General features: G+C 34.6%; 1 protein-coding gene across 1 annotated transcript; it reads left to right on the plus strand.

Annotated features, from left to right (window-relative positions):
• The first annotated feature begins 1,572 nt into the window (after nt 1–1,572).
• On the plus strand, nt 1,573–13,843 carry LOC126661023 (regulatory-associated protein of TOR 1). Its single transcript, XM_050354779.2, has 23 exons — nt 1,573–2,414; nt 3,716–3,818; nt 4,222–4,304; nt 4,393–4,551; nt 4,642–4,758; nt 4,874–5,031; nt 6,092–6,246; nt 6,356–6,500; nt 6,611–6,689; nt 6,820–6,921; nt 7,091–7,174; nt 7,271–7,381; nt 8,015–8,368; nt 8,460–8,649; nt 9,008–9,628; nt 9,763–10,092; nt 10,196–10,319; nt 11,319–11,443; nt 11,546–11,691; nt 11,784–11,885; nt 12,508–12,593; nt 12,863–12,944; nt 13,067–13,843. The coding sequence occupies exons 1-23, from the start codon at nt 2,058–2,060 to the stop codon at nt 13,403–13,405; spliced, it is 4,152 nt and encodes a 1,383-aa protein (XP_050210736.1). The 5' UTR covers nt 1,573–2,057; the 3' UTR covers nt 13,406–13,843.
• Nucleotides 13,844–15,145: the final 1,302 nt, after the last annotated feature.

Raw genomic sequence — 15,145 nt, forward strand, 5'->3', positions numbered from 1 at the left:
ATATAGATGTGATTGAAAATATATACTAGGAAGAACACTATTTGCAATTAATTTTACCAAATTGTTAAGCACCATATGCCACTCAGTTGACACAAAAATTCAATTAAAATTAAGTTTATGTTTTTTGAAAATTTTAAATTTAGCATTATAATTTTTTTACCATTTTAATTTTAAATTATCCAATAATATTTTATCACTTCAGTTCCACTTTATAAATAATACTCCAATTTTTATTAACACTTCATCTGAAGGAGTAAAACAAGTTAAATTACCGAGTATAAGATAATTTTTTAAAGCTGCAAATTTAGTTTTATTTAATTTTTCGTGCTAAATTTAAGGGCAAAATAAATCTTTATTGAAAAGCTGAGAGTAGTTTTTAAGAAGAAGAAGCTAAGAATTTCTATCATCAGGAAAATTTCACCATTTCACTTAGTCGCCTTTCAAATTGAATGATTTTAAAATTTATGAATTTATAAAATATAAAACATAAAATTTTATTTTTTTATCGTTTGAATTGAATATATAATTAATGAACAAGAAAATATTAAAATAATTCATCATTTAAAATATATAAATTTTAATTTTTTTATTTAAAAGGTGAGATTTTAAATGATGGATTTTTAAGATAATAATTTTTTGAAATTCATAATTATCATAATTTTTTTATCTCATTAAATCTTTAATCTTGTTTAAATCAATATATTTTATAAAATCATAAATTTGACCATCTAATTTTTAATAAAATTAATAATTTAATCTCTATATCATATATTCGTATATAGTATAAACTATCAATTCCTTTATATCATTTGGTAAACAATATATTTCATTTTTTCTATTAATTGATTTATCGCTTTCAAAAAATTAGTAAAAATATTTCTCATTGAACTGAAAAATAAAACAACTATTTTTAGAAATATAACTTAATACTAATTTCAAAGGAAAAATTATTTTCTAAACATATCCAAATATGGATAATTATTGCTTATATATATAGCATGTGATATTCAAAATGGAGAATAAGCAATAAATTGTAATTATTACCAATTTAACTAAATGATTCCGTATGAAAAATAATATAAAACGCAAAATCAAAAATTATTGTTTATTTTTTGAAAAAAACTTTTAGTAAAGTTGACATTTAATTTTTTATAATTTTAAAGTATCACTTCTTAATTAAAATCTATTTTCCACTTTTAAATTTTTTTGTATATCTTGAAACTATTGTAAATTAATATACATTTTATGTTTACAAATTTTTATAAATATGTTCGATTTAATCGTAAATATTATTTTAATTTTTTTAATTATGTTTCAAATGGATGGATGGATGGATAAAATAAAAAAATGTATAAAGTTAAATATGTGTTATTAAAATTTAAATAATCCTCATATATAATTAAAAAAAATGTATAAAGTTATCAAATGTTTTAATAAAATTTAAAATTCTAAATGGGACAATTTTTTGTTTGAAAAAATGAAGTAAACAAAAAAAAAAGTGGAAAACAGGGAGTCAATAACATAAAAAAAGAAGAAGAAAAATAGGGAAACATGAGTAAACACACACATGCACTTTAATCCTCTCAATTAGACTTAATATTTTCACTACCACCCCAAAAAAATTAAAATTATTCCTATTTTCTCATCTCTACCCTTTTCTATTTTTTTCCTGTGCCGCCACTGTTCTATGCGCCTCCACCACCACCGCCGCCGCCGCCATCGTTAGCCGCCGTCTCCAATTCCTCTGCATCCCTTAACACACATAAGCTAGGGTTTCCCGGCGTTTTCCGGCGTTTCCCGGCGTTTTCGAGCTGGATTCTCTCTCTTTTATCCTGCCAATCTCCATGCGCCGCTGGTTTAGCGGTTTTGTTGATTAGTTTCTCTCTCGATCTCTAAACTGTATCAAAACTAATTCATTTTGAGGAAACCTTAGGTTTTCTTTTCAATTAGTCACATTTACATATGGTTAATTAAATTAGGGCAAAAATATTGCTGTTGTGTATAGTTTATTGCTTTTTTTATCTATTTTAATTTTAATTTAGGTTTAGTTGAGTTGAATGGCATTGGGAGATTTAATGGCGTCTAGGTTTTCGTCGTCTTCTACGCAGTCTTCTGTTGCTGCAATTGTATCTTCTACTAATCATAATAATCACTATGATGATTACTCTTCAACTCACGGAGAGGACGCGATTGCTGCCGCTCTTGGAGGCGGCGATATGATATCGCAGAGGCGAGATAGGGATTCAGATACTGCTAGTAGTAGTTATGGAAATGCCGGCCATACGACTACGAGTATGGCTTATTTACCGCAAACTATGGTTTTGTGTGATCTTCGGCATGATGCTTTCGAAGTTTCTGTGCCTACTGGTCCTTCTGATAGCGGTCTTGTTTCAAAATGGCGGCCTAAGGACAGAGTAAGATAAGATTATATCTTGCATCATCATATTTGTTCTATTTATCGTTCCTGATTTCGTTTTAGTTGTGATTTATCAGTGAAGTATGTTACATTTAGTTTTTGCTACGTGGTTTAGTATGTTTAAAATGGATTGTGAATGTTCTGTTTCTTGGTTGCATTACAATGTAAAGTTAAAAGTGTGGATTTTTTTATAAAAGCGAATGTGTTTTGATGAGAGAAAATAACCCCTCGATTACTAGGATTAAATTGTTGGTACTTGCTGTGTTTTACTTATCACAGTCCTATATAAGATCACCCTGACAATTGGGTTTGGGAAGTATGAGGAAACTTGTAATGATGAAGTTGTGTCTAGTTTTACTCAGGCGATAAACTTTTCATGTTTTTTTGTAAACTTTAAAGTGATTATGGAAAATGTAATTCTTGAATAAATATAAAATCTAGTAGAGGCGTAGCTCCTTGAGATGAAAAATAATAATAGAAAAAGAAGAAAGAAGAAAAACTATAATAAACATTTGGTTTCAATTAGAAGGAAGTAACGCTATTAAAGCTCAAAACCATTAGCTCGAGTTAGTAGGCTTATGGAATTTTTTCTGTTGTATTGCAGTCTTCTGATGATTTTTGAGACTATATTGCAGTGTCAGTCTGCCTGTCCCATGGATTGTTATTGTATTTTTTAATATCCCATTTTTTATGCTGAGAAATCTAAAAATTGAATGGATATCAACTTATCCAGTAAACTGTCATTTTGATAAGACTTAGTTTAATAGTTGAAGGGGTTGGATTCTGGTAAAATTATTAATAAACATGAGAAGTTCACAGATTATTGGCACAACATATTTGATTGTTTATTATCACACTGGAAGAATGATCTGCCGAGGTTGGAAAGAGCTTATTTTCATGATGTAATAAAGATGGACAGATTAGTTTGTGGTGTTTTTCATTTTTGTTGGATGCTTTATTTTGTGTGAATATAGGGATAATGTGTATTTAGATTTATTTTTTCAAGATGCTAAACTTTGTAGAAATTAAACTTGCATTCCATTGTAGCATCTTGGTTGAAGATGTAGTATTAAGTGGACGAAAGTATTATTTAGTATACTGTTTTGACATTATATGCATAACAGTATGACAGGATAGGGTAATTTCTATTATATATCTTGATTGGCTGTCACACTTTACTTTTCTTCTTATGGTATATAGATATCATCTATTTATTGTGATATTCGTTAAGGTTTATACTTTGATGCCACTTTTTTTTTCATGTATGGATTTTTTGGTTACTCTGAGCTTCTTGTGCAGATGAAGACCGGATATGTAGCTCTAGTTTTATGCTTAAACATCAGTGTTGATCCACCTGATGTGATCAAGATATCCCCTTGTGCTAGAATGGAGTGCTGGATAGGTGCTTCTTGGAACTGCAGTTTTTTTTTCTTGCTTAATATGTTTTTCATTTCTTGCCTGCTGTACCTCGCCCATTCAGTTGCTGTTTCAAATTCAAAATGAATTTTAAGTGAAAAAGTTGTTTAATTGTTAGAACTTTTGCTGGATTACGTTTAATTCCTTTATACTTTTTGTTGGATTTATATTTGATATCTAATTGAATGGGAAGTATGAGCATTGGAGAATTTTACTTCAGTTTTCAAACCATCAATTAAGTTGAGAATATTTACTTATTTGTATCATTTATCTCTTTGGCGAGGCATAACATAAAGGACCTATGTATTTTTCGAAGAGAAAATTCCTTTTTATCTCCAGTTACAACAAAACTTTTCTTAGTAGGTTTTGATTTTTTTCTTTCATTGCAGATCCATTTTCAATGGCACCTCAAAAATCTCTTGAAACAATTGGCAAAACCTTGAGTGTGCAATATGAAAGATGGCAACCCAAGGTGAGGTTGTGTTTGTCATGCAAATAACTTCCCTTCCAAAACGTGTTTTGGCTTTTTTTGTATATAAACTTTATTGATTATTGAGCAGGCTCGATATAAAGTACAACTTGATCCTACTGTTGATGAGGTTAAAAAACTTTGTAATACATGCCGAAGATATGCCAAGTCCGAGAGAGTTCTGTTTCACTATAATGGTCATGGTGTTCCAAAGCCAACTGCTAATGGTGAAATCTGGTTGTTTAACAAGGTCTCTTCTCTTTCACTTCTCGTACCGTATGTTTATGCAGTTCTGTTCTTCATCTAATAACTGTACCCTTCTCTGGTGTGACTATAACAGAGCTATACACAGTATATCCCGTTGCCAATCAGTGATCTTGATTCCTGGTTGAAGACACCATCTATTTATGTTTTTGATTGCTCAGCTGCTGGGATGATTGTCAATGCGTTTCTAGAGGTTCATTGCTATCTACTTTGTTATCATACTTATCTTTGATTGGTACAATGTTGAATTTTAATGTTACTATTCTATTGATCCAACTTTGTTTTATTGTTCTATTCTTTTTCTATAGCTTCACGACTGTAATTCTTCGAGCTCTACTGGATCTGCAAAGGACTTCATATTGCTTGCAGCCTGTGAAGCGCACGAGACTCTTCCTCAGAGTGCAGAATTTCCTGCCGATGTGTTCACTTCTTGCCTCACCACACCTATTAAGATGGCATTAAGATGGTGAGACTTTTACTTCCTCTGATTCTAATTTTGATTTATACCTTGATAAATTTTTTCGTTTCATGATACAACCTGTTAGTGTTTTGCATTTTCATTATATATTATTGGTTTCTTATGTAAAATGTACACTTATTTTCTTGGTTATTTCATGTGTAACAACGCAGCTATTATTTTTGCTATCTTTCGAGTTAAGGAACTATTGTTGCTAGGTAATGCCAACATTATTGTGAACCTTTAGTTGGCCCGTTACTGGCAAGCATTGCGTACAAGGCATATATGGCATCTGTTAGGCTTTGTTTTTTGGGAGCATGTGGCCTGTTTCTTGCCAACTCATAAATATGTACCACGATATGTAAATTTTTCCTTTTGGCAGTATCTCTGCTGCCAAGGAATGGTTTGCTATGTCTTACAAGTTTTTCTTTTGTCTGGGTACATTAATTCTCTTTTGCATAATCTTATTATTCTCCTAAATTGTCGATAGGAATACCTAATTGTAATCTCATCTCATGTAACTTTGAGCATTGTGCTTAGTTAAGACATTTATCTTATTGCAAGGCTCCACAGTTCATGATAAAAAATTGCAAGCATGTTGTTTCTGGAGAAGTAATTCTCTACTTGTACTGTTGCTGCCTATAAACAGATTCATTTATAGTTCTCTCGGAGTTGCTGTTTTGGTTCATTGGTTGTTATCTGACGGTGTTGAATTTTTGAACTGCAAGTTACATATTTTTATCATGAAATATCAACTCTTCTGGAGTTAGCCATGCTATTTCGGTATGCTACTTTTCTAGGATTTGTTACACAATATTCTCTTTTGCTTCTTTATGTGCCGTTTAACTGGGCTTGATCAATAGTAGTTGTTTTTTATGTCCTGGTCTTAGGGGTGACTTTTTGATGATGGTGTATTAATGTCTGCTTATTTGAACTGCAGCTGGCTTTATTAGATGTTACTACATTGAGTTTTTGGTTATGCACATCTCTCTTAATTAATTATGTTTGCTGATGATTGTTTCATTTGTTGGGCTTGTTTATTTTTGTTGTTTTGTTCTGTGTTTCTCAGGTTCTGGAAACGTTCGTTACTTCACGAGTCCCTTGATTATTCCCTGATAGATAAAATACCTGGTCGGCAGAACGACCGCAAAACCCTGCTGGGAGAATTAAATTGGATTTTTACAGCAGTGACGGATACAATAGCGTGGAATGTTCTCCCTCATGGTAAGTTATCACTTAATGATATTATTTCTTCGTTTTCTTGCTCTATTTTAAATTGGTATTTGGATTTTTCTTTTGGTGCATTTTATCAATGCTTGGTTTGCCTGTACAGATCTTTTCCAAAGACTCTTTAGGCAAGATCTGTTAGTTGCCAGTCTATTCAGAAATTTTTTATTGGCTGAGAGAATCATGCGTTCTGCTAACTGTTCTCCAGTTTCTCATCCAATGTTACCGCCCACTCATCAGCATCATATGTGGTAATATGAAAGAGACCGGCGAAGGCTTTAAGCAAATTATATTATGTTCATAAACTAGCGAACATTTCTGTTTTTATATTTGTTTCTCACTTTGTCAATTTTCACTGAAGGGATGCGTGGGATATGGCTGCTGAAATTTGCCTCTCTCAGCTTCCATCTTTGGTTGAGGATCCTAATGCAGAGTTCCAGGTGTAAATTGTATTTCAACATAGATGCAACAATTGTATAAATTTTGGAATGATGGAGATTTTGTTTTCTTAGCTGTCAAGTGTCATATATATATTTGTCTTGTGTGTAATGTATCTTGCTTTTGTCTCAGCCAAGTCCTTTTTTCACCGAGCAGCTGATGGCTTTTGAGGTATGGTTGGATCATGGATCTGAAGATAAGAAGCCACCAGAGCAGCTGCCAATTGTTCTTCAGGTATATCTCTTATTTTTGTCCATATATTAGTGTAAGAGTTTATCATTTGGTCACAGCTTCCAGTTTCTTGGTGACTCCAAGTATTTAGCCACATTTGTCAAACAATGTTATGCTATCATTTTGGGGTTTGCATGTGTTATTAATCATGCTAACTAAGTAACATCCACAGGTTTTACTTAGTCAATGCCATCGATTTAAAGCGCTGGTGCTTCTTGGGAGATTCCTGGATATGGGGTCCTGGGCAGTGGATCTGGTACTTGCTAATGTTCTCTCAATTTCTGTTTTTCCATTACTTGGTTGTGGCTTGTTTAATGGGTTTATTTTAATTTGAGGTCTATGGGATTTGTAGGCATTATCTGTTGGAATTTTTCCATATGTTTTGAAGCTATTGCAAACTACAACACCTGAACTAAGGCAAATTCTTGTTTTTATATGGACAAAAATTCTGGCGCTTGACAAGGTACCTTTCTGAATAATGTCTAATTCTATTTTTACTTGTTCTTCTGTGGGCCTATGTTTGTGGCGACATATCATAAATTTTGGAATTTCACAACCTCCTTGAGCAAAATCTTCGTGATGTTTTAGTAGATGATAGTTTTCCATGTTACCTAATGTGGGGCAAAATATATTGAAGGGACACAAATTATTGGGGATTTATGTTCCTATAGACGTTCACTTACATAATGTTTCTTCAACTTTTAAGATTGCATTGGTTGCATAGATTATTTTTTCATGAATTATATATATTACTTTTCTGCAAATGTTGATAAGTTAGCTTGTGGTTTTAGGTGGCAGTTGCTTATCTGCCTGTTATCCCATAAAATAAAATGGTGAATTTGTGAGTTTGTTGATGGTCTCTATGTGTGGGGAGATTGAGAAAGATAGAGATGGAATGAAAGTTTATGTTGGAGAAATGACTTTACAATGGTCATCATCATGAGCATTATAATTTTTAGATTTTATCACCTGTGGGTATGCCTATACTAACTTCTGAATGCTTCCTAATACTGAGAAATTATTCTTGCTGCCATATTTTTATTTTTATTACGAACCTTGATACAACCGTGCTTATGAAGCTGTCTTTTGGTCACAGTCATGCCAAGTTGACCTTGTTAAGGATGGGGGACACACCTATTTTATCAGGTTTCTTGATAGCATGGAAGCCTATCCAGAACAACGAGCTATGGCTGCATTTGTTTTGGCTGTTATTGTTGATGGGCACAAGAAGGGCCAGGAAGCTTGTATTGAATCTGGTTTGCTTAATGTGTGCTTGAAGCACCTTAGTGGTTCAGTTCCAAATGAAGGTCAAACTGAACCCTTATTTCTTCAGTGGCTTTGCTTGTGTCTGGGAAAGCTGTGGGAGGACTTTTCAGAAGCACAAATAGTAGGTCTACAGGCAGATGCACCTGCTATATGTGCTTCTCTGCTGTCTGAACCCCAACCTGAGGTATGCATTTTTTTACAATTTTTTCCCACGCTTTAGATCATCGTTTTGTCGTCCATTTTTTTTTTAAATAATAGATCCCATTTTATTCCAGGTTAGGGCTTCTGCTGTGTTTGCATTGGGCACCTTGCTAGATATAGGGGGTGATGCATGCCGAGATAGTGTTGCAGCGGATGACGACTATGATGATGATGAAAAAGTTAGAGCCGAAATTAGCATAGTTAAAAACTTATTGAATGTTGTTTCAGATGGTAGCCCACTGGTCAGGGCAGAGGTTGCTGTAGGTAGGCAATTGCTGTCACAATTTACTTCTTGTGTTTGTTGTTCATATCATTTTGAAAGTACGGTCATAGAAGGTATTGGTTATCTTTCACAACTAAATCATTTTTCTGACATGTTCTTAGTTTCCGGACACCGGCCAAATTTATTGGACATTGCTCGAATCTACGTTTTTCTTGAAATACAATCTATATGGCCTACTCATCTTCCTTCATGTTTTTTCTATCCAAATGTTCATGTTTAATGAGAGGCATTGATATATGGGAGGAGTATAGGAACATTTTGGTTGATCTTGCAGGTTTAATTAATCATTAAATACAACCAGAACTCATTGAGTTTTAACTTTCTATTATATTTTGACAGCTCTAGCCCGATTTGCATTTGGCCACAAACAACATCTCAAGTCAATTGCTGCAGCATATTGGAAGCCTCAGTCAAATTCTCTTCTAAATTCCTTACCTTCTTTGGCCCATATAAAAGGGACTGGTAGTGGATTTACCAACCCAAACCAGTATATGCAACATTCTAGTATTATTTCTTCTCAAATTGGTCATTTGACAAGAGTTGGCTCTGACAACCAATCAGTGGTTCGAGATGCAAGGGTCTCCACCAGCAGTCCACTTGCTACATCTGGAATTATGCATGGGTCACCCTTATCTGATGATTCATCTCAACATTCTGATTCTGGTATGTTGAATGACGTTGTCAGCAATGGGGTTGGCCATCATTCAAGGCCAAAACCGTTGGATAACGCAATGTATTCGCAGTGTGTATTGGCTATGTGTACTTTGGCTAAGGATCCTTCTCCACGCATTGCAAACCTTGGCCGGAGAGTGCTGTCCATTATTGGAATTGAGCAAGTAGTGACAAAACCTGTTAATACCATAGGCACTAGTGGTCGACCCGGTGAAACTCCAACTTCATCTCCATCTCCAAGTCTTGCAGGACTAGCTCGTTCATCTTCATGGTTTGACATGAATGCAGGTAAGCTGGGATGTGAGTCTGTTGTATCAGTTTAGTGTTTCATCATCTTAACCTGTACCCTTGATGTCGATTTCTCTTGGTTGCAATTATCATGATTGTCTTCGCCTTTAATTCTTTATTTGGGATTGTTGCAGGTCATCTCCCTTTGACATTCAGAACTCCTCCTGTTAGTCCTCCACGACCAAGTTACTTAACAGGGATACGTAGAGTTTGTTCCTTAGAATTCAGGCCTCACTTAATGAATTCTCCAGATTCAGGATTAGCTGATCCTCTTTTAGGTTCTGTTGGACCATCTATGGGTTCTGAGCGCAGTTTGCTTCCTCAATCAACTATTTATAACTGGAGCTGTGGTCACTTTTCAAAGCCACTTCTTAATACGGCGGATGATACTGAAGAAATATTGGTTAAAAGAGAGGAGAGGGAAAAATTTGTGCTAGATCATATTGCCAGGTGTCAACATTCTTGTAAGTATTTTTGTTAAATTTTGTCCAGTATCTATATGAAAAAACCTGTAATAGTTTTTTATGGAGCTGATTATAATTTCTCTTCATATTTTTACTTGGATAGCTGTTAGTAAGTTAAATAATCAAATTGCTGGCTGGGACACAAAGTTTGAAACTGGCACAAAAGCAGCCTTGTTGCATCCTTTCTCTCCTATTGTCATTGCCGCTGATGAGAATGAAAGGATAAGGTATGCCAAGTTTAAACTAGCATTTTCCAGTTGTCTTCTTTCTGCGTGGTGATAGCTCTTCTTACTGTGCTAATTATGGTCACAAAAATATGAACTTACTTGGACTTGATTGCTATGTTTTCCGCAATGTTTCCTTTGTGTCTATGAGAATAATTTGGGGTTGCCTATTACTTGGACTTGATTGCTATGTTTTCTGCATGTTTCCTGCGTGGTGGTCTTCTGTGATACTATTTTGATTGAATATGAGTGAAGAAGAAGAATTAATGAGAATGTTGGAAAATAAATTGATGAGAAAATATTAGAAAATAAAAATGATTAGGAGGGGCTATGACAAATGAAAAGAAAAAATTAAGTGAAGATTGAAGAGGGAGATACAGAGAGACGGATTGTAGGTCGTATTGGGTTGTGTACTGAAAGCCTTAACTTGCAGCCTTGTTTCTTTCACTTAGTAAAACATTTCCCTTACTTGTTATTCCTTTTTTCCCCTTCTTTCACCTGATCTCTTGCACATCAGGTCATCATTGGATCAACAATTGAGAATTTCTGGAAGAAATGATATTTTTAAGAAAGAGAGAAAAAATTAAAGCTCATAATTTTGCTATGGTGAACCTTCCCTGTTTAATGTGCTTTTAGAGGGTTGTTGCTGGGGCTTGTTTTTGGTTTGCTGCACCTTATTGTGTTTTTTTAACAATTCTCTGTTGAAGTTGTTGAATGTGTGTATATCGGTTTTATGCTTGATACTTCAACTTTTCTTAATATCCTAGGTGGAAATTTATCTGATAAGTAGCACTGAAACGGAAAAGAGAATGATATGATGAGAGCAACGTGCCTCAGTTTTTGTAGTTGTTATTTGTCATATGTTCACACCGTCAATGTCAATCATTACAGTGATGAACTCAAGTGAACAGTTTAATGCTAGACAAATAATATGTTTCAAATAACTTGATTTTTGAAATGGATAGTCATGGTTTTCATGTACTGATTGCTCTTTCTTCTCAGGGTATGGAATTATGAAGACGCTGCTCCTCTCAATGGATTCGATAATCATGATTTTCCTGACAGAGGGATTTCTAAGCTGTGTCTTGTTAACGAGCTTGATGACAGTCTGCTTCTTGTTGCTTCGTGTAATAATTCATTTTAGCATCTTGTTTGTATCTGCATTGTGTGGTTTTATTCTATCTGATTTTTGGATTTTCATATGAGCGTTCCATGCGTGCTTACTATAGGTGATGGAAATATTCGGATTTGGAAAGACTATACCGTGAAGGGTAAACAAAAGCTTGTTACTGCATTTTCTTCAATCCAGGGTCATAAACCTGGTGTTCGGAGTTTGAATGCTGTTGTGGATTGGCAACAACAATCTGGATATTTGGTACATGCTGACTTCAAGACTTATTATGCAGAAGTTTCTTTTGCATTCACACTCTTAAGGTCTAAGAATGCTGTGATTATTTTTGTTGCCAGTATGCTTCTGGTGAGATATCTTCCATCATGCTTTGGGACCTGGACAAAGAGCAACTTGTTAAATCTGTTCCATCATTCTCAGATTGCAGCATCTCAGCATTGGTGAGTTGGCAAATGTGAATTGTTGAAAGTTCCACATGCTGGAAACATGTAGCTTCCATAGATTTGTTATTTTACATGATATTCTTGTGGTAAATTATTGATCATTTTCTTGCATTATCATTTGACCTGATTTTCTTCACACTTACTATTGAGTCTGAGGCAACTTCTTCCATCTTTATCTAGGACAAGGTATAGCATGTTAAGCCTAAAGAATTTTAGTGCATATGTCAGTCCATTTACAAAGTTGTTATTTCTGTTTCTGTTGTATATGTCGCCTATGTTTATGTTCTCTCATGAATGCACTCTCACCACCATTGTTTATGTGATATTGTAAATGATGATTGTATATCTTCTTGTTGCATGCTATTAGAATAGTATCTTATTGGGAAATTATGTGGAATTCTTGTTTAGATTTGGTGTCCCGTACCTCAATTGGTCTCGGAAAGACATTGAAGATAGGCAATTAGTATTCTCTTTCTAGGAAATTTTATGCTCTTAGTGATAAGTTTCTATATCGTGTAGAATGATTTGTCACTATTTTTCTTGCTCTTATGCTATAATTTAAATTTAAAGGTATTACTTTCTCTCTCATCAGCAAGTATTGATAATAACATCTATGTAGGCTGCTTCTCAAGTTCATGGAGGTCAGTTTGCTGCTGGTTTTGTGGATGGTTCTGTCAGACTATACGATGTTAGGGCACCTGAAATGTAAGCACTTTAAATATATGCTTCTTTGACACGATGCAATGTTATATGCTAACAACATTTTATAAAGCTTCTGTGTTTTAAAATTTGCTCATATGCATTTTTAAGTGTCCTTTTTTTTGGAATTCTGCAAGAAAAGTGAAGACTGGACAGCTTCAAGTGCTTACTGTTCACTTGTTTTGGATTAGATTCCTTCACATTTTCCCTGCGATTTAATTTTCTGATTTTTTTTTTTTGATGAATTAATTTTCTGGTATTGTTGCAACTTTTAGGCTTGTTTGTGTAAAGCGTCCGCATACAAGAGTAGAAAAAGTTGTTGGGATTGGCTTTCAACCCGGTCTTGATCCTGGGAAGGTTAGAAACTCTAGTCATAGCAGCATGTCCTGATGTCTTAACATTAGTAAATTTCAAATGTGATTATGATATCATTCTAATTTTTCACTCCTATGTTTTTTTTTTCTATTGTCTTCTTTCAGTTTGTCAGTGCATCTCAGGCCGGTGACATTGAATTTCTGGATATAAGAAATCCCAGGGACACCTATTTAACTATTCATGCTCACAGGGGCTCCCTTACATCTTTAGCTGTTCATAGGCATGCTCCTATAATCGCCAGTGGCTCTGCAAAACAAATAATTAAAGTATTCAGCTTAGAGGGAGATGTGCTGGGCACTATTCGGTACTATTCAACTTTCATGGCCCAGAAGATTGGACCTGTAAGCTGTCTTACCTTTCATCCATACCAAGTACTGCTTGCAGCTGGTGCTGCAGATGCTTGGGTTTCAGTATATACCGACGAAAACTCTCAAGCAAGATGAATCCACGTCTTCTTATCAATGGTTTGATGGGAGTCATCATTGGGTGGCAGCGCAAGCTAACCAGGTGCGTATTATGTCACAAATGCTGTCTGCCGAGTTCGATTTGGTCATCCAATATGACGTATTCCATCGGGGTAATTCTGCTGAGCTGGAACCTAGGTTTGGCTTCAGCTTCTGCTTCAGCTTCAGAAATTGTATGCTACATATTCATTAGCCTCCAGTGTAGATGGCCATACGAGACGGAAAGAAATGCTGCATTTTGCGGCGGGGGCTTTGGCAAATAATTGTTATATGGGTAAATGTGTGTAAATAGCTTTTTAATTTTCGTGTGTTTATTAATCCATCCAATCCCTTTGTTCATTGTAAAAGCAACGCTCTGTCATCATAATTTAAGTGTTGCAAACAGTTGTTTATATGGGAATGTCGGGGAGTTCAACATGTTCGTGTTTCTTGTCACGCTTATGTTTCGCACTTCACTGGCTCAGGATCGATAACCTCTCTCACTGCAAACATGTCATTGATCGAGTTATGTACTGTTAATATATAAAAGTCTTTGTTCGTGAAGCATTTTGTATGCCCCTAAAAATCATTTCTTTTACGTGTTGAACAATGAACATGATAAGTTGTATGCTACTTCACACCCTTGAATTATCTAAAGTTTTACTTAACATTTGGAGATACTTAACATTTGGAGTTGTTAACTGAGAGTTCTAAATTTAATAGAGGGAATTTATATGAACATGACTTATAATGTGGAATTCGAACATGAGAGAACTCTTATTTCTGGTAGTGAGCCTTCATTAATGCGGTGTCTACAAGAAATAAGCTTCTGACGCCAGTTTTACTAGACAGTGAGGCCAAGTATTTTTCCAACTCCTTAGATATTGTTTCTGTTACTGGAGAATTGACATTGCATGAACAATAGAACCTGACCAAGGCAGGATATTTATATTTCCAACTAGTGTCATGCTTATAATATTCTTTTATATAATTGGGGAGGGAAACGCTTGTGAGAGGAATATACCCCACGACCTAATAGAATTGCTGTCTAGCGCTTATACCGGTTAATTGTTAGGTATAATTTATAATTTTTTAGATGTTCAGTTCAATACGTCTTTCAACTCACTGTAAATGAAATTGCTGAAAAATACTCACACTGATGGAATAATGATTAGGGAATTTTAAGATTTTTTTCTTGCGACATTCACTTCATTCGACAGTTTTGCGATGGCTGAACTGCGGTATAGTGGTACGTGTCATGACTCCATTTTTCTTGTACAATTTTCCATCAAAAAAGACATGACTCTACAATCCAGTATATTGGTCATGTCAAATTATGTATGAATGTATGAATCGAACCAATCAATTTTTTTAAAAAATGTGTAAATTTATCTTATGCAGGTTAATGCATCTTTTACGAATCCGTCTAAGAAATTTCTATATATAACATCCTGCTTGCCAGGAATGCAAGACACGTGTTTCAAGACATCTGGAAATATTTCTCAGCAATCGGAATAAATAAGTTCCGAGTTTGACATGTTTCTCAGATGTCACGGTGACCTGTTAGAATGCGAATCTATTTTGTTTGGCAGATGAGATCAACGCCAAGTTGTAACCACATAGAAAGAGAACGTAGCGCAACATTGCATTGTGCAAAAGCATTTACATGCATCATTCTATGCTTAGATCTCATCCGAATGCATGAAGCTCGGTACACCGTGAAAATTATATTCAAATTTA

Source organism: Mercurialis annua, linkage group LG1-X, assembly GCF_937616625.2.
Source record: "Mercurialis annua linkage group LG1-X, ddMerAnnu1.2, whole genome shotgun sequence".
In the NCBI taxonomy this organism is placed as follows: Eukaryota; Viridiplantae; Streptophyta; class Magnoliopsida; order Malpighiales; family Euphorbiaceae; genus Mercurialis; species Mercurialis annua.

Bases quoted from the DNA above. Each gene is read 5' to 3' on its own strand.
- LOC126661023 (XM_050354779.2), top strand. From the start codon at position 2,058: ATGGCATTGGGAGATTTAATGGCGTCTAGGTTTTCGTCGTCTTCTACG. The intron at 7,175-7,270 runs GTACTTGCTAAT...TGGGATTTGTAG, and splicing joins GGTCCTGGGCAGTGGATCTG to GCATTATCTGTTGGAATTTT. The intron at 10,320-11,318 runs GTATGCCAAGTT...CTTTCTTCTCAG, and splicing joins GATGAGAATGAAAGGATAAG to GGTATGGAATTATGAAGACG.